The sequence below is a fragment of the Tachypleus tridentatus genome, chromosome 2 (genome assembly GCF_004210375.1).
Source record: "Tachypleus tridentatus isolate NWPU-2018 chromosome 2, ASM421037v1, whole genome shotgun sequence".
In the NCBI taxonomy this organism is placed as follows: Eukaryota; Metazoa; Arthropoda; class Merostomata; order Xiphosura; family Limulidae; genus Tachypleus; species Tachypleus tridentatus.
The window spans coordinates 95,989,996-96,016,352 of NC_134826.1; the positions used below are offsets into that span (position 1 = coordinate 95,989,996).

Here is a 26,357-nt window from a genome sequence, read left to right on the forward strand (position 1 = left end):
TTTTCAATAAATATGGTAATGTGCTACGTTTTATTTATAATTTTTTTATGAATACAACTTCTCATTGTACTTATAAATTAACAATTAAACATTAAGACATTAAAAAGCAGCTGATAATTTGATTATTTATTATGACATGCAAGTCACTGTTTCTTAGTTTTCTATTTTTCTATCACAATCCAACAGATGACAAAGTTTATCTTTTGCTCTGTTTCAGTAACAGTTGTGTGTTTATTAACTAACGGAGCACTTGTCAACTGTCCTTTGTTGATAACATCGGGATTGTCACGAACCTTCTAAAATTACACAGGTAGTTGGTAATTTACATGTTTCTAATATCAGTTACTGTTTAACTCACTTAACTTTAGAAGTAGAATGACAACTTTAATTTTGGTTTGTTTGTTTTGTTTTTGAATTTCGCATAAAGCTACACGAGGGCATCCCTAATTTAGCAGTGTAAGACTAGAGGGAAGGCAGTTAGTCATCACCACCCACCGCTAACTCTTGGGCTACTCTTTTAACAATGAATAGTGGGACTGACTGTTACATTATAACACCCCCACGAGTATGTTTGGTGCGACCAGGATTCGAACCCTCAACCCTCGGATTATAAGTCCGACGCCTTAACCCACTTGGCCAATCCAGGCCCTAAACCTACTCTAGATTACCTTGAAAAGAAATGATCTCATGAGGAGAACTGTAGCAGCTTGCAATCTACATGAAACTGGAATAGGAACTTCCCATTCTGTAATTTAGTTTATCATTCTTGGTATCAGTAGTGTTATTATGGTTTCAATTACCACTTTCTTATTAATGTTTGGTAAAAAGTTACTTTTATTTTATACCAGAGTAATAACTAACACTGTAACACTGAATGTGGTATTTTTTATAATCAAACAATACAATATACTGTTATAAAATAAGAACTTTATAGGAAAACAACAATTACTACTTTAAATCAGCTTGTGATGTTAGAAAATTAAGACACTGCCAAAAGTTTAGCTTTTCAGTGTGAGGAACATTTATTTCAATTAATATAGGATACAGAAAATATTGTAAATTTATCTAGAATGTCTACAACTTTTAGAGGTAAAATTCTGTTAATAAACCTTGAAAAATATATTTTATCCATAGAACTTTAAATATGTTAATTGTTTACACAACTATAAAGACCAAGTTGTAAAAACCATCTTTGAGACTATTCATAAAACCTTAAATCTCTTACAACTATATTATGAAGCTATAATTCTCAATTGTAATAAATAAACCATTACAATTCTGGTACTTATAGCTGTTTATGATTGATAAATTTATTTTTAAAAATTGTTCACAATTATTTAATGTCATATGTAACATTTTGTTCAAAAGTCTGATCACAGAGGCACACAACATGGATACTTTCTTGACAGCTGTCATTCCTCATGGTATATTTACTTCAAGATAAGCAGTCAACAGAGATCTGTCTGCCACTTGTACACATGATAATACAGAGTCAATAGTTCAAGATTTCGAAGCACCTCTGCATTAGGATCAGTGACTTTGTCTGTTCAACATGGTTAAGGTTAAAGTAAAAAACATACACCCCAAAAAAAAACAGTTTACAAGATGAATTTTCAAAATATTCTAAAATATATAAAGAAACATTTCTCCTAACAGTCAAACATAAAATGTTCTACCACAAATACGGGTTGAATTCAATATTTGAATATAAATACTCTCATTACTAGCATTATAAATAATACAATTAGTGAGAAAAAAACTAATGGTGTTGCAGTGTAAAGAAATGGGGAAAGTTCCAAGATTTCTTGTATTTTTAGGCTCATATGAATATTCTCATTATTATCTTATGAATATTTCATTTAATTTTAGTTGGTTTCCATAATACATTATATAATGTAGAATAACTTGCACAGATTATATAATTTTTACTAAATTGCAATCATTATATACTAGGCTTAGCAAGCATTTGTACTATAGCTATAGTTACACCATTATTTTTAATGTCATGCAATGAGTAATAGTTCTTAATCCAAACTTTAATTTTTTTCGTTTTATAAAACATTCTTCTGTATACTTAGGAGAAGGAAGTAAAAGTCACCACTCTACTTACCTCAAGATGTTTCACACAGATACATAACTCTTCATGGAAAAATTAGTTATAGCTTTGGCACTACTGCCTAAACGTATTTATGCATACACCAATCTTTAGAAAGAGCTCTCATCTTTGCAGTTATTATTTGTGTACTGCATTAGTCTGTGTTGGTTAGCAAAATCAATACATCCACCAATGAGAAAACAACAAAATAAGAGTGGTATGGAGAAAAATACTTACAAGGATACATAGGTTCAGGGATGAATTATATCTGCTTTCCAGAAAAAGCTCAAGACTTATTTGGGTCATTACAACCACTGGGATTTCTTAGTGTTTGGGGAGACTTGTACTGCTCTTTAAGGTTGACAACCTTGCAGTATTTCAGACTAAGAAGTACATCTACATAAATTTACATCAGTATGATTACATCAACCCAAAGAAGGTATAACCATACTGTATGGGAGAAACAAAATTTATACAGGAGTGAAAAGTACTGGTTACAGTTGCAAAGCAAATATGCACATACACATTCGACCCCCTGAAATATAAGAAGTTCTCCACTGTAATGAAGAAAATCAGCACATTGTATATATTTTTGGATATCTTATAACAAAAATGATGGATTTCCTGAGTTACTATATGATAAAATGTTTGGTTTCTTTATTGTGCAGTTTTTAGTTCATGTTGAAATATGAAATTTACAAATACTTCATTGACTGATGATCACAAGCCAAACACTAAATAATACATAACCACTACATACCAATATGTAACTGCTCTAGTTCTGTTTTAGGAAGTTTAGTCAGTGGAATAAAAAGAAAAAAGGATACATGAGTGATAAATATCAATATATATCTGTCCTGCCCACGTTTTTAGGGAGCCCAGGACATGAATTACATCCCCTAGTGAAAAAGGAGTGATGGACGTTCTTTTCTTTTCTTCAAGGTTTTTCCAAAACTCACGTATATTATCTCTAATATCAACTTCAAACACTGTAACAATAAATAATTAGAACAAATGTATTTTGTACATTGAAGCCTCAATATTTTACTTTCACTATAAATTTAAGAATAATGTTCAATATTTTTACACTTGTTTTTATTTCAGAATTAAATAGATATCTGAAAATAATCACCATGCAATGTTATCTAGGCAGAACACATTTTCTTTAGCTGCATGTTTGTTTGTTTTTTCATGTTGATTAACTCCAGTTCTTATACAAGTAAATATATAAAAACAATGACTGTTATATGAAAATGATAACTTCACAAAAGTATAAGAGACAAAAATGACATACAGTGTTTATTGTAAGGGTAAACTATAATTATTACAGATATATTTCTGTCTTGATACATTAATCTTTTGTCTTCTTCAAATGCTAGTTAGAGTATTAAGTAAAAATTGATTTTTTTACCACTGTGTTAAATTTCAAACCAGTATCTTCAAAAACCAATGAAATATCACTCTTCAAACCTAGTAGTTTATGTAAATAAGAGGCTTGGAAGTCACAATTGTGTATTAGCATTTGCTTCACTAAACCTTACCTATGACAATCTTTCATTCTAGTTGACTGATAAACACAAGGCAAACACTTTTACTTCCACAAGTATATGAAAGTGAATACTTTTTACTTGACAATGTGCCAGTGTCACATCTAGCTACCTTACAATATATGTATATGTCATATACTGAACTGTAGTTATCTTCAATAATTACATACCCAAATGAAGCAGTAATATAAATAAACAAGCATTTGAAAACAATGATAATATTCAAACCATATGAAGTATACTCCACTGTTCTTAAAGATTAGTATGAGAAAATTACCAAAGTGAAAATTGTTTCTTATGCATTATGACCAGGAAGGAACCTGTTATTCTGTGGAAACTACAATAGCCATTTCTAAGATCTTTACCAAAAGTATTTCATTCTCCATACAGGTTGTCTGAAATTAATTGGACAGGCACAAAGTATGCATACTTTTATTGCAAGTACTATACATCTTGGCTTGAATTAGTACTTTAAATGACAGTAGTCATATGCTAGTCATTTCATTATTTTAATACTGTCTGTTTTAAGAAAATTGTGCTTTCACACTAAATGACTGCATTTAATGACAGATAAGAGTTTTATTCGAACTTGTATGCTAAGGGTAGTAGAAACTGTAATATTTTATCTATGACAAAGCAATATTATTTTTACAGAATAATGCCAATCATCCTTTCACTTCACTATTATCCAAATTATATAGTTCTTTATTAAACATTATTGTAAATGCAAAGCAACTCTGGGACTGGGAATTGAACCTAGAACCTCTGGCTAACAGGACCATTGCTCTCTTCTACTTGGTTATCCAACAGAGCAAGTCACCTCTGTCTCCACTCACTTCATATTACTTTGTGTACAGGCAAATAAAAGGTGAAATTACCACAATTCAACCAAATCATATCAGCATAATGAGACTCATATGTTTGTTTATTTTTACTTTCTTACAAATACTGTTGTAATGTGAAAAAAGCTTCAGTACTGTGGTTAGAACCTAAGACCTTTAGTTAATAGGGCCAATGCTCTATCCAACTGAGCCATATAAAAGCAATAGTCATCCCTGTCTCTCTTCACACATTTTGATAGCTCAGTTTTGTAGAGCACTGATTACATTAAACATGGGTTCTGGGTTCAAATACTAGTCATAGAGTTTCTTCTCACCTACTACCTTTTTTAATTAGCAATAATATATTTAAAATGTTTATTCTATTGATCCATAATATGAAATAAAGCAGGTAGCTGATGATCAGGCACACAGATTATTTGAAATGCAGGTACATGTCATTCATTTGTCACTTTTACATAAATCACATTTAAAAAAGTTTACCATGTGTTAAAGGTCCATGACAAGGCCTTAGAGAAGACATTTGGATAGTTTACCTATGTAGTATACCATTAGACAAATAAAAACTACACAATCACAGTTGGCTATTTCACACTGGTTGCAATTGCTTTCAGATATTATTAGCTGCACTTGGAATTACTTTCAAGCCAATACTACAGTTGCTTGGACATCAGAGTACACATAGATCATCATCTGCAACAGAAACAGATGTTAGCTATTTACTGATGCTGGCTCATGAATCAGATGTTTGTAACTGGCTGATGTGTCATTAAAAATAAAGTAAAATAAACTTCACAAGGCCAAACTGTATACCAGATGGCCAGCAAGGTGTAGTTTGCTGACAGCAAAGCATAAAACAGTTTACTGCAGAAATACCTAGAACACGACCATTGGATCAACAACGTAGACGCACATATATATATATATATTCTACAGAAAGGTAGCATTGCTGTGCATTATAAGAATTACATCCTATGACCTTTTGTGCTGTCAAATGTTAGTGGAATTGACACTGACTGTAGCCTGATACATGATAGTGCCTATCCTCAATGTGCTAAAGTGTTCAATGCATTCCTTGAGGAAAAGGAAACTGACTGACTGAAGTAAGCCTGCATGCTGAACAGGTTTCAATCCAATCACACATGCCAGACTTCAAAGAGTTGAAAATTATAGGTAAGTATGATTAAGTACCACAACGGATCAAGAACACACAGAATGTTTGGTTACATGACAATGAGAGAGAGCTATATTTAGAAAGAAGCACTGTTTCAGAAGTAAATCTTCCTGTTTTCAATATAAAATAAAAAATATCTGAATAAATAATTTACAAAAATGGTTTTGATACACAATAAACTCTAAAAAATAAAGTCTCAGAAAATCTTTACAGTTCTAGATTGATTGTACTCAGGGACAAATTAATGGTCGGTTTGGCCTAACGTTAAATTTTTATACCAAGTCTATTATGACTGGAAGTAAAGATTAAGGTGAATAATACTTAACTTAGATTTATTTTACTCTTGGAGACAATGAGAGAATAGTTTTAACAGACTTATCTACATGTTAGCAAACAATATTAAATGTTTCTTAAATAGGAAAAGTGTTGCTCTAACATGAACAAAATTTGCATTTGGACAATTCTTCTGCACATACACAAACACACACTTTGATCACACCAATACTCACAGTATGCCCAGAACTACTAGCAGGTTATGTCATCTGTAATTGATTGTTCTACAGTCTTCTTGGCTCTTTTTGTAGCAAAGGATTGTATTATTTGCTTGGTGTCAAATAATTCTAACAAGACATTTTCTGTGTACAAAAGTGCCAGTGCATGTAACCTATCTTGGCACACTGGTGATTGAAGCATGTTCTTATCCTTTTTCAGCACTGAGAATGATCTTTCATCCAAGCAATTGCTTGACATAAGACAAAGGTTCATTTAGCACATTTTTGAAAGTTTATTTCAGACATTGATTGCATATTATCTCCAGCATACTTTGTTCCTTGGGTTTTGATAGTTTTTCAGTGAACTCTGCATCACAGAAGCCAGTAAAATGGTAGAGGGACTAGTGCAAACGCTACATATATGAGCACCCAAAGAGAACATTGAGCATGACACCTTATACCTCTTCTCTATACTCTTCACCTTTACTGAAAATAAGTATTTCCAAGCAGAGTGGGAAAGAAGCAAATCTACTAACAATGTATGGAAAATGGACGTTTTATTGTGCGGTGTGTTTAGGGCATATCATATCATATATGGAAGGTCAGCACTAGTCCAAAAATATGTAGCACTGGGAATATTTCATCTGACCTGTTGTAGAAAAAAATGTTTCAACTATCTTCATCACCATACCAGAGAGTGAAAGGGAAAAGGAACTCTTGTTCCCCCATCTTAGGTAGTGTTCATGTGTGCTAACCTTGCACATATCCAACACAAGACCATCCACGAACTAACACCTGGGCAACAGTTACACAGGAGAAAGCAACTGTGGTGGGTAAAGTGCAGTCCAAAACCATACAGCAGCAGTGGGAAATGACATCAAGACAGCAGTAAAATGAGAGAAAACAAGCCAGAGGGGTCAACTATATTTGGTGAAGCATCTCCAGTTCAAAATCAGATGGCAGGAATATTTAATCCATTTTGCAGTGGTTATCGTCTACACCCAAAGAATACCAATGCCCTACCCTTTACTGAGTAGAAATGGTCACATTCAGGAGGAAATCTACATGTTCCACCACCCTAGCAGAAAATAACTAATGAGTGGCAAGAACTTCCATATTTCACTAGAAGAAAGCAAGGTAAAAATGCATTAGGGAGCCCAGAGGAATGCAAAATCATAAGATTGTACATAACCACAAAAAAAATTATTTTAAAAAGTAGGCTATTCCAGGTTTATCCAACTAGGGCCAGATGGATACCATGAGTAAAGTAGTGCCAGGATAGTTGCCCAACTGGTAATCCATGTGTAGTTACAGTCTGGATTAGGCCTTTTTTTAATAAACAAGATACTGTGAGGAAACTTCTAGTAATCCTGTGGAACACTTCATCTCCTCAGTGAGTATTTCAGTCTTGAATGGTCTGAAGAACATTTAGAAGTGTCCAAATAACAGCACAGCCACCTAAACCTCAGAGGACTGAAAAACCACTCCATGGTTAGTATCTTGTTGTGTTTCAGGTGATGCTCCATGACAAGATTAAAGACAACTGGAATATAACATATGATTAAAAATAATGACTGTAGGTTGAAAGGACTGACAGATGAAAGGAGGACCCAGAAAAAGGTATACAAAGTAAAAGAAGGTAAAAGCTTTTGGATAACAAGGACATCATACCCTAACAAACTCAAGTAAACAGTTAACCAAGTATGAAGTGATAAGGCTGAGGAAAGCAAATGTGCCACTTAAAGAGAAGCAAATGAACACCCACCAAAAAACCCATTAGAGAAACAGTGGATTACCAAGGAAAGAAGGTGAAAGGAGGAAGAAATAACAGAAAAGGATATACTGTAAAGTGAGAGTGAGAAACTTTAAACCTAAGAAAGTCAAAGGATCTGACCCTAAATCTAAAGTCTTCAAAAGTTGAGAAGTCAATGCAAGGTAATACAGCACAAAGTTATACCTAGTTATATGAGGTAAAATTGGAAGGAGGAACAGGCATACATGCACCAAAGTAGTGGGAAAAGTAACCAAATATGGTTAGTTGGTTGGTTGTTTGGTGTTTTATGGCACAAAGCAGCTAAGCTATCTGTGCCAAACATCCAGTAAAAAGTGAAAATTAAAGTAACATTAGGAAAATTATAAAAGGAAATTAAAGTAAAATAAAACAGTTAAAAAAAAGCATAAACCCATGTTTACATCTAGTCTACAGCATTAAGAGAAAAACTACAGTAATACAAGTTGTAGAAAACTTTCTGTAGCATAACAGTAATTATCATAACTTGCCAGGAAGACTAACAGGTAGGTACAAAAACCACTGTCAGTCACCTGAAGTTGGCCTTTCCAGTCCTGGTTCCAAGTTAGTTGACTTTATAGCCATTTTCAAAAAGTAAAGTAATAAAAATTTTAAAAGACTTGTAGCAAATGTTTAATAATAACTTACCAGGATGACTAACAGGTAGTTCAAACAGCAGCATTAGTCACCTAAAGTTGGCCTTTCTGGTACTGATTTCAAGTTATTTGACTTTACTGCTATTTTCTAATTTCAAATCAAACTAGATGGACTGTGATACTTAAAAACGAATCTCATCAACAAGGTCTACTGTATAAGTTTAAAAACTTAAATAGCATTTAAAAGATTGATGGCTTTTAAAAAACTAAAAATATATCCAAGGTGGACAGTGTCACCATCACCAATAACACTGCCTAACATTATGGACAATCCTTGGGCCAGAATATGGTAAAAATGGTGCCATAGTTGAGAGTCATAATGACAGCAAGAAAGTAAAATGTGGTTTACTGTGACCTGAGTATCACACAGATTACACAATGGTGCATCAGTTCCACATAAAAGAAAAGGATGAGCTAAAAAACTGTGACCAATACATAGTGTACCCTGTGTGCTGAATTTACTATAGAAATGTAAAGCTCACATTCATTTCTACACCTTTCTTTACTGATATACAGAAGTGGTATGCATTTCTGTAAACTGTAAACAAAAGTTGCTGATTTTAATACTTAGTAGTATGCTTTAAACTTTTCGATAATTTATTATACAGCATATATAGCCTACATACAATTTGAAAAAACCTAATGTACAGAAGATGTAACACAGTTTTAGCTAAAAACATGAATAAAAAATATTACAAGAAATTAAAAAAAAAAATTATAAGAGAAGATGTATATCTATAAAAGTAACTTCAAAGGTGTAAAAACAAAACTAAAAAATAAGTTTTAAATATATGTAATTACCTTAAAATAGGATGTTTATTATTTTCTTAATAAAATTCTGCTTTCACATTATAAACTTAAGGTTTTTAAACCTAGCTCCTTTAATAATGTGATAATCATGTTTATTTGAAGTTGATTAGTAAAGATATATTTGAATGTTGATTATTCAATAAACTGATAACTGTTTGAACACACAAGAAAAAAAAAATCAATGAATGTTAGTAAAATACATACAATAGCAAACTATTACCTATATAAATATCCATAAATAAGTTATTACCTGATTCTAGTGACTCCAATTTAGTTTCCTGATGTGAAAAAACAACACTTCTTGAATTCTGATTTTGTTTGTTTTGGAAGCAAGTAATGATGCCTGTACCATCATCAACTGTAATTAAAGCAAAACACAGAACAAAATTACTTTCATATACCTAAACAGCCTGAATATTATGTTGATAAAAATCTTTTGAGACAGTCCGAGTTAAAATAATTTATGAAAAAATGTGAGATTTAACTGTACAGTTATCTGAATACTTGTACTATTTTGTAGTATATATTTCTCTCCCTCACACACACACAAAACTTGCATTTTTTTTATTTGATCTGTTACTATAACGTTGTTTTATACAATTTATATATGTATGAATGTAAAAATGGGTGTGTGCATATATAAATGTGTATGTCTATACCTTTCTGTGTTCTTTATGTTATTAATCCCTATATTTTCTTATTAATTTACCTAACTGCAATAACAATAATTAATTTTGTACATATTTCAAATATTTTGTTGATTAAACAGCTCTTTCATGCTGATGTAATTTAGTATTATTCAGCTTTCTATGATGATTATCAAGTTCATGCTCAAGCTTTTTTGAAAATGCTTTTATATTTCATTTTGGAATAATAGAAACCTTGTTATATTATCTCGCAAGCAATTCCATATGGATATGTCCAGCCAAATGGGGCTTTGGTTTCATGGAAGTCACACCCTCTGGATTTTCTGCCACCACATCAAAAAGGAGCTCACTTTTGTTATTGAGTAATACTAGCCCCTCCACCATTCAATGTGTGATTCTAACTTAATGGTGAAGAGATAAGTAGCATTTCTGAAGTTAACATTTTCTTGCCATAAACATGCATTTCAGATAAATACTTAACTCTTTGCATCACCCTACCACCCTTTTTCCCCACTTCTAGTTCATTTTGCATGTCTGTTAATAATAAGCCTATGGTCACATGCTAATGCTCACAGGGATAAATAACCATGCATGGTGGTTGTGTCTCCCTCCTATTGGTGAAGAATAGAATTGGTTATGGTGATTATTTCATTGGCTGACATATGTAGGGGTAGGAGTTTGTTCAAGGCATAAATCATGTGCAGACAATTCCACAGCAGTTCTGTGCAAAGTAATTTCTTAGTGGTGCACAGAGACGAGTATTTCTCCAAAATATATTCTCAGTTAAGGAAAATATTACCTTCTACTTTTAACATAACCTTGACAACAGGAGAATCATAAAATATAAACATTAAAATTTGTGACTTCCACTGTAATAATTTTTTTTTTTTAAATCAGGTGTGCTTTCAATTTTATTGTAAACTACTAAAATAAAGTCACTCATGAAAAAAATCTGGTTTCATGAGTCCAAAGTATACAAAATATTTAGAATGAAATGCCTGAAATCACATACCTCATTATTATATACAGCACCTTTGATGCTATCTTTAAAACCAACATAACCTGCCTGCACATGTAGAAAAGAACAGTTAAATATGTGATAATAAGAGAATGAAAAGTATTAATTAATGCAGAGTTACTGTCATTTTTAACATTCAACTTTTCTTCATGTACTTATTAGGCATTACCTGTACGCTTACTTGAGAGTTTTATTGTTCCATAATGAGAAATACTGGAAATTTGGCCTCATACTTGATTTAAAATAAACTAACTGATTTTGTTTATCTTTTGAACAGATAAATGCAGTAAAACATTTATGTGCAACACTTACATAGATATGACTATATTGTGCTCTAAAATGCATGTAGTTGACATAAATTAATTTTTATAAAAAAAGTTAATAATGCAAAAAGATAGGCCTAAGCAGTAATGCCAGTGAATAAAAAAGTCACATATTGTATGTATAGTTTAGTTTACAAGAAAGAGCTAATGGCTTCCTGCTGTAATTTATAGATTTTTAAATGATTACTGCTCAAATCAGTAGAGTCCATAAAATTATAAAATTAAAAGGAAAAGTATGTATTATTCATTTTATTTCATAATTTAACTTCTAATTTCATTATGCACTGAATATTTTGGTAGATTTACTATTAGAGAAAATAAAGGATGAAATATAAAGATTTACCACAAAAACGTTTGATATACATTTAAGTGGGTCTCAAGATTATGCATAGGAAAAACAAAAGCTTAAGATAAAACTAAGTACTTTTATTCTTAATATGAAAATTACCTATCAAATCAGACTAACTTAGTAAGCCTTCTCAATTCACAGAAAAATGTTTACTAAAATTACTTTAAGGAAAGGATTGATTTTTTGTGCTTGATTATTAAAAAGCTAGCAAATTTAATGAAGATATATTTAGCACATTCATTTAGATTAAACATACAAGAAAATGACTGAAATTTAGTTCTTAATAAACTTGCAATGTTAATTTGCTTTTTCATTGTGGCTGGAACAAATATTTCCAGTGCAATCTGGAACAACTCAAAAAACAGTTTTGACACTTAACACATATTAAGAGATATTTACAGGTTACTTACTCTCTAGTAAAGATGCCACAATATAAACTTTTGTTTAATAATTGATTATGTTTGTGTTGGAAATGTATTGTTCTATTTTGATTTGCACCCAGACTCTTTCTTGAGTCTTATTTGAGTCTATGAGAATTCAAATATTTGTTCCACAGTATATTTTCTAGTTATTCTATCATTTCTATTTAATTACTGGACAAGAAATCAGCTAAACCTAAGAATGCCACATTTTCTATCAATATACTGGTCATTACTTGCAGTAGACATGAAATAAATGCTTCAAAATGAAACACAGAGCAATAAAAGATCTCTTAGCTCATCTGTATTATGAACTGAAAAATTGTGTACTTGAAAGACAATAAGCAGAAAATATTTGTTTGCAAAACACATGTATCACCTTTCATAAATTTTGTTTAAGATGTACATATCTTCTTGTTGAAGTATGTGTCACTGATGCAAAAACATGTGGCAAGCTAAAATGACTTGAAACTGTATCTCAAGTTAATATCAGCATGCTAACTAGACAATAGGAAAAGAAAAAGGAGGTCATAACTAAACTCGTTGATTATACATCTGCTTGAGTTAAAACTAAAGAATTTCTAATTTTTATGCATTAGATTTATAATATAATGCAAAATGATAAAGTTTAAGCCACTTGCTTATAGAAGTGGTAAAAATAACTATTACAAGTGAATAGTGTAACTAATCTGAATTTAGATACACATATCTTGACAGCCCTACTTGAAATTCAAAAGTAAAGTACAAAAGTATATCTCACCTTCATATCTTGTCCTTTCAGAAAGTTCTTGTATTTCAACAATCACACCCTGAATATCAACCTTCTTAACTGGAAATTCTTTGTACATTACATAACCTATATTAAATATTGCAGAATAAAAACTGTATGTAATATATTTTATGATGAATATTTTTTACTTTTTAATGCAAAATTTAATTCACAATTGTTTTGCTTATCTCATGTATAGGCCTTTTCTTTGGTGTATCCTGGAAGATCATGACTTCAAGAATGCCAAGATGGCTTTTTTTTATTGTATTTGTGCAACTGTAAGTCATGGTTTGAAAGACCATTTGTTATATTCCAAATATCTGATAGCAATTTTTATGTTTTAAAAAATGCTCAAATCCTTTAAAAGCATTGGACTTTTATAATATAATGAAATTATGCTGAAGACAGCAACAATGGGTAAATTTGTGAGATACTACATTTGTAAAAAAAGATGACCAACACCCCATATAGGTTCTTTACATCGACAAAAAAAAACTAAAGACCAATGTGTAGATAAACTAAGAACATATCACAATATCTGTAAATTTCCTGCTAGCAGAGTTACTAATAAAAAGATAATATGTAGTTCTTGATATCTTGTTGAGAAAAAAGTTAATTTGTGAGCACAACTTTACATTAGACAACTAATGCTTGTATGCAGAGTAATAAACTATTAAAAAAAAAGAAAAAGAGGTGCAACAATAAGAATACAGAAATTTGTAATGTAATAATGGGGTTAAGATTATAAAAGGGATCCTATGCAAACAAAAGCCTCAAAGCTATTTCCAATATTAATTTGTTGGTTGGTATGTTTGGTGCTTTATGGCATAACACAAGAAGGCTATCTGCTCCAAATAAGATGTAAAATTACAAAAGTGAAATATTATACAAGATAACAATTAACCAAGTTAAAAACCAAATAAAGTTTTAAAAGCAAATAAAAACATTTAAATAGAATCACAAAGGCCAATGTTCCATAAAAATTTAAAAACCTAAGTAAGTTGAACTGTGTCTTCATCACTAATGACATTGTCCAAAGTCAGGAGCAAGCCCATGGAAAAAACATGTCTAAAATGATGCCATCCTTGTTCGGAGCTATAATAACAGCATGACAGTAAAATGTGGACTATTGTGGTTTAAGTGTCACAAAGGCCAAACATTGGTGGATCAGTCTTAGACAAAAGAAAACAGTGGGTTAAAAACTGTGACCAATGCATAGCCTATCCAGGACAACTTCCTCCTTCTAATCCTTATGAAAATAAGATGGCCAAAGAGCAAAAGAAAGTTTGGTCTGGAAAAGACTGTTATCATGTTGCTCATTGCAAATCAATTGTCAGCTGGCATGAAGCTGAGCTTGGAATACAGATTCTGGGACAGAACCAAAGCAGATAAACTTAGTTGCAATGTCAGTAAAATCATGAAAATAACATGGCTTGATATTCAGAAAAACTGGACAGAAACAGAAGACAGAGAAAACTGAACCAGTCATTTCTGAATATTGATGAGAACTAATGTGAAACGATTTTAGGGCCAGTAGAGAGATAAGAGAGACAGTATAAATAGTACAACCTGCGTACTGCATAGCTTCCATGTGATCCAGGGCATGAGAAATGGCATACGGCTCGTCAGCAAACACAGAAACTGTAGAGGGGATCCTTTAAGCAAGCACTGAGCCACAACAAACCATGGAAGAGCCCACAGGGTCGCTTAATTTCAAACCATTCTTCTATTCCCATTTATAGCTGGGAATAAAAGACGAGTACTTCTACTCCTGAGTAGCTGCCTTCCTAAGATGACTCAAAGAATGGTCACGGGTGAGGATAGTAATAAGTCATGGAGAGACCCAATTCAGCTAGCTGTGCATGGATATGAAGACCAAAGGAAAAAGTGGCAGACCATTTATTCTGAAAGAGCATAGCCCACTGAAAAAGGAAGGCACAATCCTAGGTGGAATGCTATGATAAGGATAAAAGTTTAGAAGAATACTGTAAAAAAATTTGCAAATAGCAGAGGTTAAGAGAATGTTTGTTGGAGTCAGTGTATAAACTCTGGAAATGGAGAGGTGTGGAAAGCCAATGTGCAGAATCAAAGCCCCAGAGGGTAAATAGGGTTCAGTAGCCTTCAAGGCTGAGGGCCTGGCAGAACCATATACCCAAGACCCATAGTCCAGTATGGATCAAATGGGGGCACAACATATCTTGAGCATAAAATATCAATTTGCTTTCTAAGAGATGAAAAAGAGGACAAGGAAAATGTTCAATGCCCTTGTACACTTGATGTGTAGCTCCTAAAAATAAGCTTATGGTCAAGGATAAGTCTAATATCTTTGTCTTAAGGACCACGGGAAGAACAATATCACCTCGACAAAGCTCGAAATGAGGGTGTATATCCTGTTGATGGCAAAATTGCATACACATAGTTTTGGAGAAAGAAAAGGTTAAATGTTTGCTGTGGTCCATTTTAACAAGTCATTAAGTTCAAACTGAACCTGCCACTCATTAAACCTAATGTTCACTTAACAACATGAGATGTGAAAGTCACTGACATAGAGCCCACTTCCAACATTAAGAGGAAGCTGTCTAGTGATAGCATTAATCTTGATACTGAAAAGTGTAACACTCAAGATAAATCCATACAAGACTCTACATTCTGGTGAAAGAATAGAAAAAGAGGCAGGAGAGAGATGGCACAGCATTTCATAGTGAACATCATAAAATCCGGCCAATGTATTGCTAGATCGATGAAGAGCAAGTTTGAATTCCAGCAGTGTAAAGGGATGATTACAGTTGTAATCACAATTGGCCCAAAAGAAAAGAGGGGATCACCCTGCCCAAAACAAGATGGCCAAGAAGGCAGGGGAAGAAACAGAAAAACTGGATGCATGAGAAAAATGGTTACTGAAAGTATTGGCAATGTTCTGTACAGTAGCAAATGCATAGCCATTGGAGAGAAAGATTGAAAAGGAGGCATATCTCCCATTGGCCTTCCAAATCTTGTTCCATGTGATTTTGGAACTGGTAATAGATGAGATACCAGCTGTGAATTTAATCCAAGATTCCTTCTGGCTTTGAGCCTGACCTGCTGTAAGGAAAGACAGCAGTATGATAGAAATCAATCAAAATCATATTAAAACAGAAAACTCAACAGTTCAACTGCACCAAAATGGCCATTTTTATTTAGGCAGAGGAAAACTGGATAGAAAACCCTTTGGTTTACAACCATGCTATTTTTCTTTATTAGAAAGAAGTCTATCACCTTCATGGATTCTGTCCTGGGCTGAGTAGGCAGGTGTCTGTTGTTAGATGTAAATTCTAGTGACTGAGAGCACGAACAAATAATAATTCTGTATCTTGGGGACTGAAGAAGGTGGACGTGAGCAGACACCAGAAGCTAGGGATGAAGAAAATGGATCCAGGCAAGAAAATGGTGGGAACAGATACAGAAATAGATGCTGAATTGTCAACTCAATAATACACTGAGATGAAAAGACTCTGATTGAGGTACAAAGTGTGCTATCTTCACACACTCACTTTAGTAGTGGTTTGTAGTGCATCTATGATGGAGTTGGAAGTAACTACTTTTGAGCCTCCTCCATCCATTTATGACAAGACTGATACTAAGTAAGGTGAGAACCACTACAGTTAACACAGTGAGGGTTCAGTTGACTTGCAGGTATCATAGTCTTTAATACCACAACAAGCACATTACAAAACCACAAAAAGATGTCTTCAAATGAAAAAAACACAGAGACTGAAAGAATCTGAAAGAGTTGGGAACACATGGTCATAACACACTTCAGATAACCTGCTTGACAGTCAAAATTAGAGCACTGGTAAGCAGCATAATTCTGGTTGAAGAAATCATACAGAATATCTGAATCAAGAATGTTCTTTAAACCCCTCTCAAAAATAACTCCTCATGAGGAATTAAAAGTAGCATGGAGAGTAACCTCAATTGGTATATCTCCAATTGCCTTTGAATTCAAGAGGAGCTCACTGTATTCTGAGGTAGATGTTTCTACCAAGATGTCACTAGAATGTAACTTCTTGACTGATATTGGAGAACCAGCAAACACCTCTAATCCCTTCTGAATAAAAAAATAAAGAAAGAGAAATCTGTCCTGAAAGTTTGTCTGACAAAGGATACAGTATGAGAAAATAAAGAACAACAGCTGCAGAATAAGGGGGAGACTGCTGTTCAGAGTCTTCAAGACATGGTTATTTACCAATCAGCTGTTCTTTTATGATTTGGGGAATACATAATAAGAGAAGAAAGTTTCAGTATCCACTGACCCCACTCACCATGGAGACCTACTAGAGGATGTACAAAAATGCCAAAGAAAGACACTACAGCAATACCAGGATTTTGTGAGCACCATACCCAAACATCAGCATCAGATACAATGTCCACAACACCTGGTGAATATATCAAATGCTGGTTTTCAGTTTGCCCAAGCTTCAGAGAACAAGTCAGTTTACCCTGGGGGAGCACCCTAAGGTCATCTATCTGCAGGAATTCAAGGCCAAAGTGGTGTGTTGGGGTTGGACCTCTCAATCACCAGGATTTTCTTCTCCCCTTGATGGATAACCACGCATGGCAAACATGCAAGTAGATGATCAGATCCCAGAGAAGATAAAATGAAAATTCAAAACCTTCCCTGTGAGGTCTCCTCGCCACCTACAGAAATCCACATAAAAAAAGACCAATATTAAAAAATGATGAATTAAGTACAAAATTATATTGAAAATACGAAACACAGCATAGACCAAAAACTGTCAAACATTTAAAAAGTCTGCAAAGAAATAAACAACTGTTAAAAAGTATTAGGATTTCAGGCTACTTTCAAATAACCATGGAAGGTAAATCACAGATGAAACATCAAAATTTTATTATTCACCTTCATATTTAATACAAAAGAAACTCAGTGGAAGTGCTTGAGTTCAGCAAACAGTTAAGATTTTATGTATTCTCCTTTTGCTTTAATAATTGCAGAGTCTTTCAAAGATTGTTGTATCATGTTTAATCAAAGCGCCCTTTGGGATTTTACACCATATGTTTCTAATACACTTCCACAGTTCTTTTGAAAGTAATCTTTGACGTGTGAAGTGTTTAATCTATTAGAAGAAAAATCTTTAAATGAACAAAGAATTGTGATAACTTGAAGAGAAAACAAAACTGCTGACCAAACATAAGACACAAACTCTTCATGAACTAAAGTCTGTGACTCCCCATTCTCGACTCTAAGACCTGAGGACTAATATTAAAAACCACTGTCTACTTACAGCATGAAAAATGGCCCTCCATTATATTATTGTTCATATGAACAAAGTATAATTCAGGAAACACAAATATTTCAAAAACAAACAAGTAGAAAACAATGGAAATCATATAATAGACTGATGCACCGTTGAAACTTTTAGTAATGCTTAGACAGCAAAGAAAGTACAAATAGCTTTAGGTGAAAGGAAGATGTACTGTTTGAAAAAGTAAATTTCTGTCACATTTTTACTTCAGTACAGCTTATTATACTTAATCTTAAGTCTGTCTTCATTCAATAAATTATTTGTTCTTAATTAAATACTACTGTACTTACTGATAATAATACTTAGTCTCTCAAAGTGGATTCATGTATGTGATGAGGGGAACTCCTACAGATGGTACTGAAAATTCAGTTTACTCCCTCTGAGATCTAAATATCCACTCACATGTTTGCTGTGTGTGGTGACCTACTAAAGGGAGAAGATCATGTAGGCTTTTTTTCTGTCTACAACAAATAATTACATCTGTCCTACTGCATACCAAGTCCACAAACCTCAAGTAAATGTGAAGATAAGGTGATTTTGTGCTAGGATATTCTAGGAATGCTTATCTCAAGTGAGAAAAACTTTTGGTGCCTTTGACAAAGAAATGGTAGTTCACTGTTATCTTTGATTTCTTTAAGATATTTTTTTCTTTTTTACTCCTTCTTAAATACCATTTAAAAGGCATCTCTTCAATATGGTAAAACTTATGTCAGAGAGGAAGAGAAATGGACTAGTCTGAGAGCAAAATAAAAGGAGCCCATAATACTCAGAGAAGTCCCAGGATGAACCTTAAGTATTCTTCAGCACTTTTGCAAGTGTTACAGAGTTTTACACTCCTTGCACCCACTGAAACGACTGAGTCATGACATGGTATAATCATAACTACTAGTAACTTAATGTACTCCTTGGATGTGGCAAGAGATAAACAACAGTAAATGTACAAGATTAACCAACCTGACTCTATCTTCCTCCTGATGGTGTCATCATCATCATGTGATATGCTGTAGAGCTAGAAAGTTTCTCATGAACAGAAAAGTGTTGACATGATGTGCAAACAATAACCTTGTATTTCAGTGGTTTTGGATATTGACTTAGTAGCTATGGTGACACTACCTAAATGAGAAGTTCACTTCACTGTAATTATTGAATTTTCCTTTCTAGAGAATGTCAATGTAAATATTAAGAATGAATCCACAGTCATTTTTGTAAAATTAGATAAAATGATTAAAGGTTGTTTGTTCTAGTAATGAAGCAAAATCAGTCTTGTCTCCATCCTTTACTAATTGAGAAAAGGAATTTCTGGGCCAAGATCTTAACTAACAGAAGCAGGCATTGTATCATTTGCAATAGTTGGTTAGCTACAGTAATGCAGCAAGCATTTTGAACCAGTACTGAACAAAACCTTCAACAATATGGTGCTTAAGATGTAAATGTGGTTCACAGAACAATGTAATTGTGTGCACCAATAACCTGCAATGTTAACACTTTAAAGCATACTCTGGCATGCCAAAAAGATATTATTGTTAACAAATATGTGGACTGACGTCTCAGCAAAATCAAGCCATACCATACAATGTATTTTACTTAGGCTTGTAACATCAAGGTTTGAGATGGTAACTTCCATAAAAATACTAGAGTGAACAAAATATGCAGAGGAAGCTTCAACAGCTCTACCAGACAGTCTTTTATGTTCTAACTTCATGTTATGATGAATGCAACAAATAGTACCAATCTGACAGACACCATGTTAACTTCGATAAGTCTGAATGTCTACCAGATGAATGGCTACAATACCTTACCCCATCTATTCCAGCTGTGCTTATGATACAAATGGAAAGTTTTCCTTATTCACCAAGACACCTGTGCCTCCATAGAAGCTTACAAATCTACTAAACAGCCCAAATAAAATGCAACAAGCTAAAGGAAGATAAAGGGCTAGGAATGTTATCATATCAAATTACCCATTAAAGATAGTGATCAGACTAAAGCATGTTGACAAGAAGTATGAAGTGTATTGAGGGAGAAGAATCTTCCAGATGGTAGAAGTAATGAGAAACAAAGGTGTTTGAAGCAGTTTATATTCTAGACTGGATGATCTTAACCAAGGGTCATGGAACATTTTAGGTCAAAGAGTGAGTCAAGTGGCAGATATGTTGTCATAAAATGTGATATAATAATGATTAAAATAGTTTTCCAACTTTCATTTCTCGTTAACTATATAGAGATCTAGACTATAAACATGTTTATTAACTTTCTTTATATTTTTTCTGACCATCCAAAAGTATAGGTTTATATTTGATAAAAATCATCTTTTTAAAATACAATAATTTTTACTTGCACTTTATATGATTTTCCTTTCTGTCAGGTTTTTTAATTTTACTACAACCCCAAGTTTTTATCCTTTTTATAAGAATCACATGTGATCTGAATAATTGCTAATGATTGTGTAGAAGAGATTCCAATATATCTACAATTTAGATAAATTATGCTGAGAAGTAGTTTGTGGTTTCACAAACATAGATTACCTGCAGCATGGGACCTCTGTACAGGTGAGAAAAGAATTCTCAAGCAAAGTTTACAATACTTAGGGACAAACTATAAATTTATAAATTTTTTGTCACAGCTTACTAAGATGTTATTTTTATTCTTGAAGGTTATTTCTTGTTAAATTACATCTCACTGACAGCTAAAGAAGTTTCTTCTATGATAATACACCATGTAAGCTTAGTTGTATTTACTAAGCATGGTAAACAACAGCAAAACAGTCTGATGGCTCTACTTATTATTTGAATATTACTTTTAATAATACCATATTCAATCAATGCTACATATAAAATAATTTCATGATTACATACTAAAAATTAACAATATTTATTGGAAAAATCGATCTCAACTATGAACATTATTAACAAAAAATTGATATCAGCTAAAGAAAGGTATAATACAGCTATTCTGAAATATGAGATCTATGGACATTAATAAAACAGCTAGGTTTTTGGACATATCATTTTTATGATTTATAGCCAGACATAATGACCACTTTAGCTGACAGATTAAATTTTAAAGACATATTTTAATGAATAGCAATCAAGTTGAAACTGCCTTAGAAAATAAAATGGAATGTTCTAGTCAACAATAAAAAAAGTGAAATTTCAGAATGAAAGGACGTTTTTATTAATTTTTTAAAACAGTATCTATAACAAAATTTTGAAATTTTATATTCTAAAATCTGATATAAGTACTCAATCTAAGTATAAGAATTTTTAAACAAAAACATATTTGATCATATTTAACAAGTCTGTATATAGAGTTTCATAGAAGTTGGTTAAGTATTTATATTGGAGGAAGAATTACCAAAATTTTGTTTCTAAATAAGTCATACCATTAGTTAAAACAAGGTATAATGCACAATTGATCATACAGTATGTGTGAATTATCACACAATTGTAAAAGTATTTAAATATACACTTATGATGGTTATTATTGTCTCATAGGTTTTCTTTTGTTTAGAAAAACTGAACCTCAACATATCATACCTTTAGAAAACATAAATAAAACTTGTTCACACAACACACTTTTAGAAATGAAAATTTTAAGGAAGAATTAAACACTTACATGTTAAAAATATACAGTGAACTAGAAAAACACAATCACATAAAAAACACTTTATGGAAGACTCAGTAGATGCACTGTGAGTTGTCATACCTATGACAGACACTATGAAATAACCAGAGATGATTACGTAATAAAATTATAATATAAAAACTGTTGTCAGACAAAGGAAATCATCCACTTCAAACTAGTCAGTTAGCCAGCCAGAGATGAATTATTTTAAAACCTTGAAACTAATTTTAACAACATTAGTACTTACAAATCCTTCCAACTTTGCTGAATGGAACAAATTCAGTTGTTAAATAATTAACTAACTGTATACATTTGGAAGATAAAGTATGACATGGAACTAGAAATACAAATTAATTGGTTGGACAAAAGAAATGTACAACTAAGAAACTGAATCTTGTTTGACATATTACACTTTCAGAAACAAGCTATTAAAACAGTAAAAAACAGATTAAAAAAAAGAAAGGCAGTTAAAAGTTCATAGAAAAGAAATAATACAAGAAATAATGTAAAGTGAGAGGAAAAGTTTTAAATAATTAAGTCTTTTTAGTCAATGTCAATACAAGCTTGTTCAGTTACTTTAAAACATAATTTGACAAAACATATTATTCTTCCTGCATTGTTGTTACTAGAATCTGTGGTATAGATAACAAAAAAAGCAGAGTTGAGAGGAGAAATAGAAAATTTGTCTTTTTAGGTATGTGAATAGAAATCTTTATTATTCTCTTTCTCTATGCTATGTTGTGTTTCTGATTCAGATTATATACAATAAAGTTTATATTATTTGTACAAAAAAAATATCTACACTGGATTTTGAAATAATGAAAAAAAACATGTTGAAAATAGGTTAAACACATATCAAATTAAAAGAAACAAAATCATGGTGCAATGTTTCTACAAAAGAAGTGTGGAATAGAGATAGTAAAACATAATGAGTGTTATATTTAAATAGTTCCCAGTAAAAATAGTGAAAAACAACTTCAGCAAAAAGACAGGCCATTGGAGAAAGGGTCTAAAAACTGAGAGAAATATAAAAATTTCAACCAAAAAAACTGAAAAACCCTTTAACTCCAACAGAATATAGAATCAAAACAGGCATGAAGAAAAAAACCTTGTTTGTTCATAGGTGTAAGATATGAAAATAAGTAGAGGGTGAAAAGTAATGATAAAAAAAAATCAAAATTAATAAGGGTATGCATTTCAGTGTGGAAAAATTCAATACAAAAAGGTGTAATAGAGTTATTTACTGAAAAATGAATAAAAAGGGAATGGTAGGGTATAGTCATAAAAGCAAAAACATGCTGCCAAAACAAATCATCATACATGAAAAATGGAACTATGGCTCCATATCTCATTGAAATGCATCACGAGCATTATGAAAAAGGAAAAAAACAAAAGCTCAAGGTGAACTTTAATCAAAATATGTTTAGGATCAAGATAGCCCTGATATTTCATATTAAAAAATGCAAAAGCATTGTAAATGAAAATTTAAATAACTGATTAATAATTTGTGATAAAAGAAATAAGAAATAATTACTATTAAATAAAAAAAAATCAGAAGGAAGAAAAGGATAAGAAGAGCTATCTTTTTATGAAACAAATTAACAGCTACATTATAAGAAATTAATTAATTTATGAAACCAAAAGATCAACTTGAACAAATGCAACAAAAGCAGGAACAAATATGAAAATACTAGGTGATGGTTAAGTTATCAAAAGGAAAAAACTGCTTAAGTTTCCTACAATTATTTACTTGCAATTGTTTTACCATACTTTAAACAAAAATTAAAAAAACTGCCAATACCCCCCAAGTGATTATAGTGAATATAAATGACTAGGTATCTGCAATACCTGATTGATTAGAGTAATATTGCAATCGAAACAAAAATTAACAACACTTGTATCTGTTTGTTTGTAATTTCAGGTTTGTTTGTTTCAAAGTGAAAATAATTATGTCAGGAAAACTACTTAAAAAGAGAGTTTGTTTCCAAGTGAGAATCTAATTAGGTAGGTAATTTGGTAATTATAGCTTCTATTTCTCCAGATGAAAATTTACACATTGTTGCACAAAACTGGCATCTTATTAGAAAGAAATGGTTCTATTTCAATAAAACAACTGCCAAACACATTTTTCATTCAAATACAAAAGACTAAAAAATTTCAAATTATGATTATAAAACACAAAACGAGACATGAAAAAACAATTTTGCCTGAACACAACAAAAAATATGACATTCAATTCACGTAAAGAAAAACTTAGAGCAATTTCTCACAACTGAAACATTGTTTAAAAACTTCTTGAATATTTAAAAAAAATTAGAGAAATTTTGATGGTTGACTTCATTTGATTACCACATTCAAATCTTGCATTTTTCACAAAGTATGTATCTTATGCTATATCAAATTAATGCCAAATTTTTGCAAAATCTGTATTTATGAAGAGGAATGCAACATCAAAAGTTAGTTTGTTTTAAAGTGAGAGTCCAGTGATCAAGGAGGCGAGAAATTGTCAATTTATTACAATGCACATAAATGTATAATAATAATAGCATAAATGTTATGTAACAAAATAAGTGGCAGCTTATCCCATATTTTAGTTAACTGAATTCCTTTTGATGGGTACAAAGGATTTTTCTATACTGGAAAAATAGGTGAATGCACATAAAAAGAAACAAACAGTCCTTTAGTGATGCAAGCAGTTAGTAACACTTCTACATTATACTGATGTAAGGGACATCAAAAAACATTTTGAGGTTTATACATATGCAAAATATTTTCCTCGTATTCATGACAACGTAAAAAACAATGACTATGTTAGTGAAATAAGAATGAACTTAATAACTTCAAGCCAATACTTACTACACTGCAAATAAAAAGAATGAATATCATGGATGAAAAGCTTCATATGACATGTCTTCAGATAATCCAAAGAAAATGCAGGATTTTTATTTTTTTGAGTATATTCAACACATGTTTGTGAATCATCATCCATATTGCTAATAGAGTAATACACATATAATAAAATTTCAAATATTCATTTCAACTGCTAAGGTTTTATTTCACTATATATTTCTAACTACTTATTATGAATTTACACACATAAGGGCTGATAACACAGTTAGTTATCTGCTAACTCAGTTGGGAAAGCATCATTGTCGGAGAATTAACTACACATCCTCGATTACAGTACTTCTCAGTTATGTTCAATCCTAGGCCTCTTGCTTTCACTTCGATTTCAATGTGACTTTAAAGTAAGACGATAGCACTCAGCAACAGTACGACTATAACTTATAATTAATAGTATGAACACGAGACGACACCTTCTAGTATATATAGTTACAAATTGTTAGAAGTACGTGTTTGCTTATTATTTATTAATTTCTGAAATGAGTAAACGTTGTGTTGTTAGTAATAAATCTTATTAATTTTTTTAACTTATGCTGGTAGTAATACGTTACACTTATGTTACACATTGTCTGATAACTTATAACATGGACACAAACAGTAAGACATATACTTTTATTACTCTGCAAAAGAAAAAAATTAAGTTATCACTAATATTAAATTCACACTAATTTCATCCGTCATCGATCTATAAAAAACAAACACATATTTGCCAATTTAGATCTCAATAATAAAATTAATAACTATGTGTCTAGTGATATCTTGGAAAATAGAATTGTAAAGAAGCAGCAAAAATAAAAGATTTTCAAGTTTTTATTTATGAGCCGCATTCCTAACAGTAAGTATCTATACTTACTGGTGATTAATTTCAAAACTGAACAAACATTACACAGTCCCACATGTTTTAAAATAATATAGTAAAACAAGTTATTAAACTGTTGGTTATCATAGTTGTAGGCCCGGCATGGCCAAGCGTGTTAAGGCGTGCGACTCGTAATCTGAGGGTCGCGGGTTCGCATCCCGGTCGCGCCAAACATGCTCGCCCTTTCAGCCGTGGGGGCGTTACAATGTGACGGTCAATCCCACTATTCGTTGGTAAAAGAGTAGCCCAAGAGTTGGCGGTGGATGGTGATGGCTAGCTGCCTTCCCTCTAGTCTTACACTGCTAAATTAGGGACGGCTAGCAGAGATAGCCCTCGGGTAGCTTTGTGCGAAATTCAATTAACAAACCTTCTTTCTAAATGTGCTATTGTACTATTTGTAACCAATAAAAGGTAAAATTTTCACTGAACTTATAACTATAGGATCCAAAGGTCTGGAAGAGGGAAAACACAATCTGGACATCTGAGCTTCTTTAACGTAGTTTTATCAAGAGTGTTGAAACACAATAAAAGTGAAGATGTGACGTTTTCTTCTCCTGTCTGCTGATGTGTATGTCAAGAAACGGTAGGCTTTTTCGTTCCTCTATTTCCATGATGAAGTGAGTTCTTTTGTTTACAGAATTAAGATGTTGTAGGAAGGCTAGTATGTCTTCATGACCGTGGGACCGAAGGTGTCGTAAACATAACGGCTGTAGAAACTTAGTTTTAGATGTGTGAATGAAA

At 32.2% G+C, this 26,357-nt stretch overlaps 1 protein-coding gene across 3 annotated transcripts; it reads right to left on the bottom strand.

The window, feature by feature from the left end:
* Window positions 1-997: 997 nt before the first annotated feature.
* LOC143244619 (CST complex subunit STN1-like) lies at window positions 998-25,156 on the bottom strand. 3 transcript variants are annotated; one of them, XM_076489636.1, is made up of 5 exons: window positions 24,950-25,156; window positions 12,918-13,013; window positions 9,652-9,759; window positions 2,923-3,084; window positions 998-1,543 (listed from the first exon to the last, which is right to left on the bottom strand). In XM_076489636.1, the coding sequence occupies exons 2-5, from the start codon at window positions 13,003-13,005 to the stop codon at window positions 1,449-1,451; spliced, it is 453 nt and encodes a 150-aa protein (XP_076345751.1). In that variant the 5' UTR covers window positions 13,006-13,013; window positions 24,950-25,156; the 3' UTR covers window positions 998-1,448. The 3 variants fall into 3 exon arrangements, with proteins under 3 accessions (XP_076345751.1, XP_076345749.1, XP_076345750.1); XM_076489634.1 differs by having other exon boundaries at window positions 24,710-25,119; XM_076489635.1 differs by lacking the exon at window positions 12,918-13,013 and having other exon boundaries at window positions 24,710-25,119.
* Window positions 25,157-26,357: the final 1,201 nt, after the last annotated feature.

What these genes read in the sequence shown, in the direction of transcription:
- LOC143244619 (XM_076489634.1), bottom strand. Translation starts at nt 24,842, where the DNA reads ATGGATGATGATTCACAAACATGTGTTGAATATACTCAAAAAAATAAA. An exon ending in TGAAAGGACAAGATATGAAG is followed by an intron (nt 9,760 to 12,917) that starts GTGAGATATACT and finishes CTTTAATTACAG; the next exon opens with TTGATGATGGTACAGGCATC. An exon ending in TATTGATATTTATCACTCAT is followed by an intron (nt 1,544 to 2,922) that starts GTATCCTTTTTT and finishes CATGTTGAACAG; the next exon opens with ACAAAGTCACTGATCCTAAT.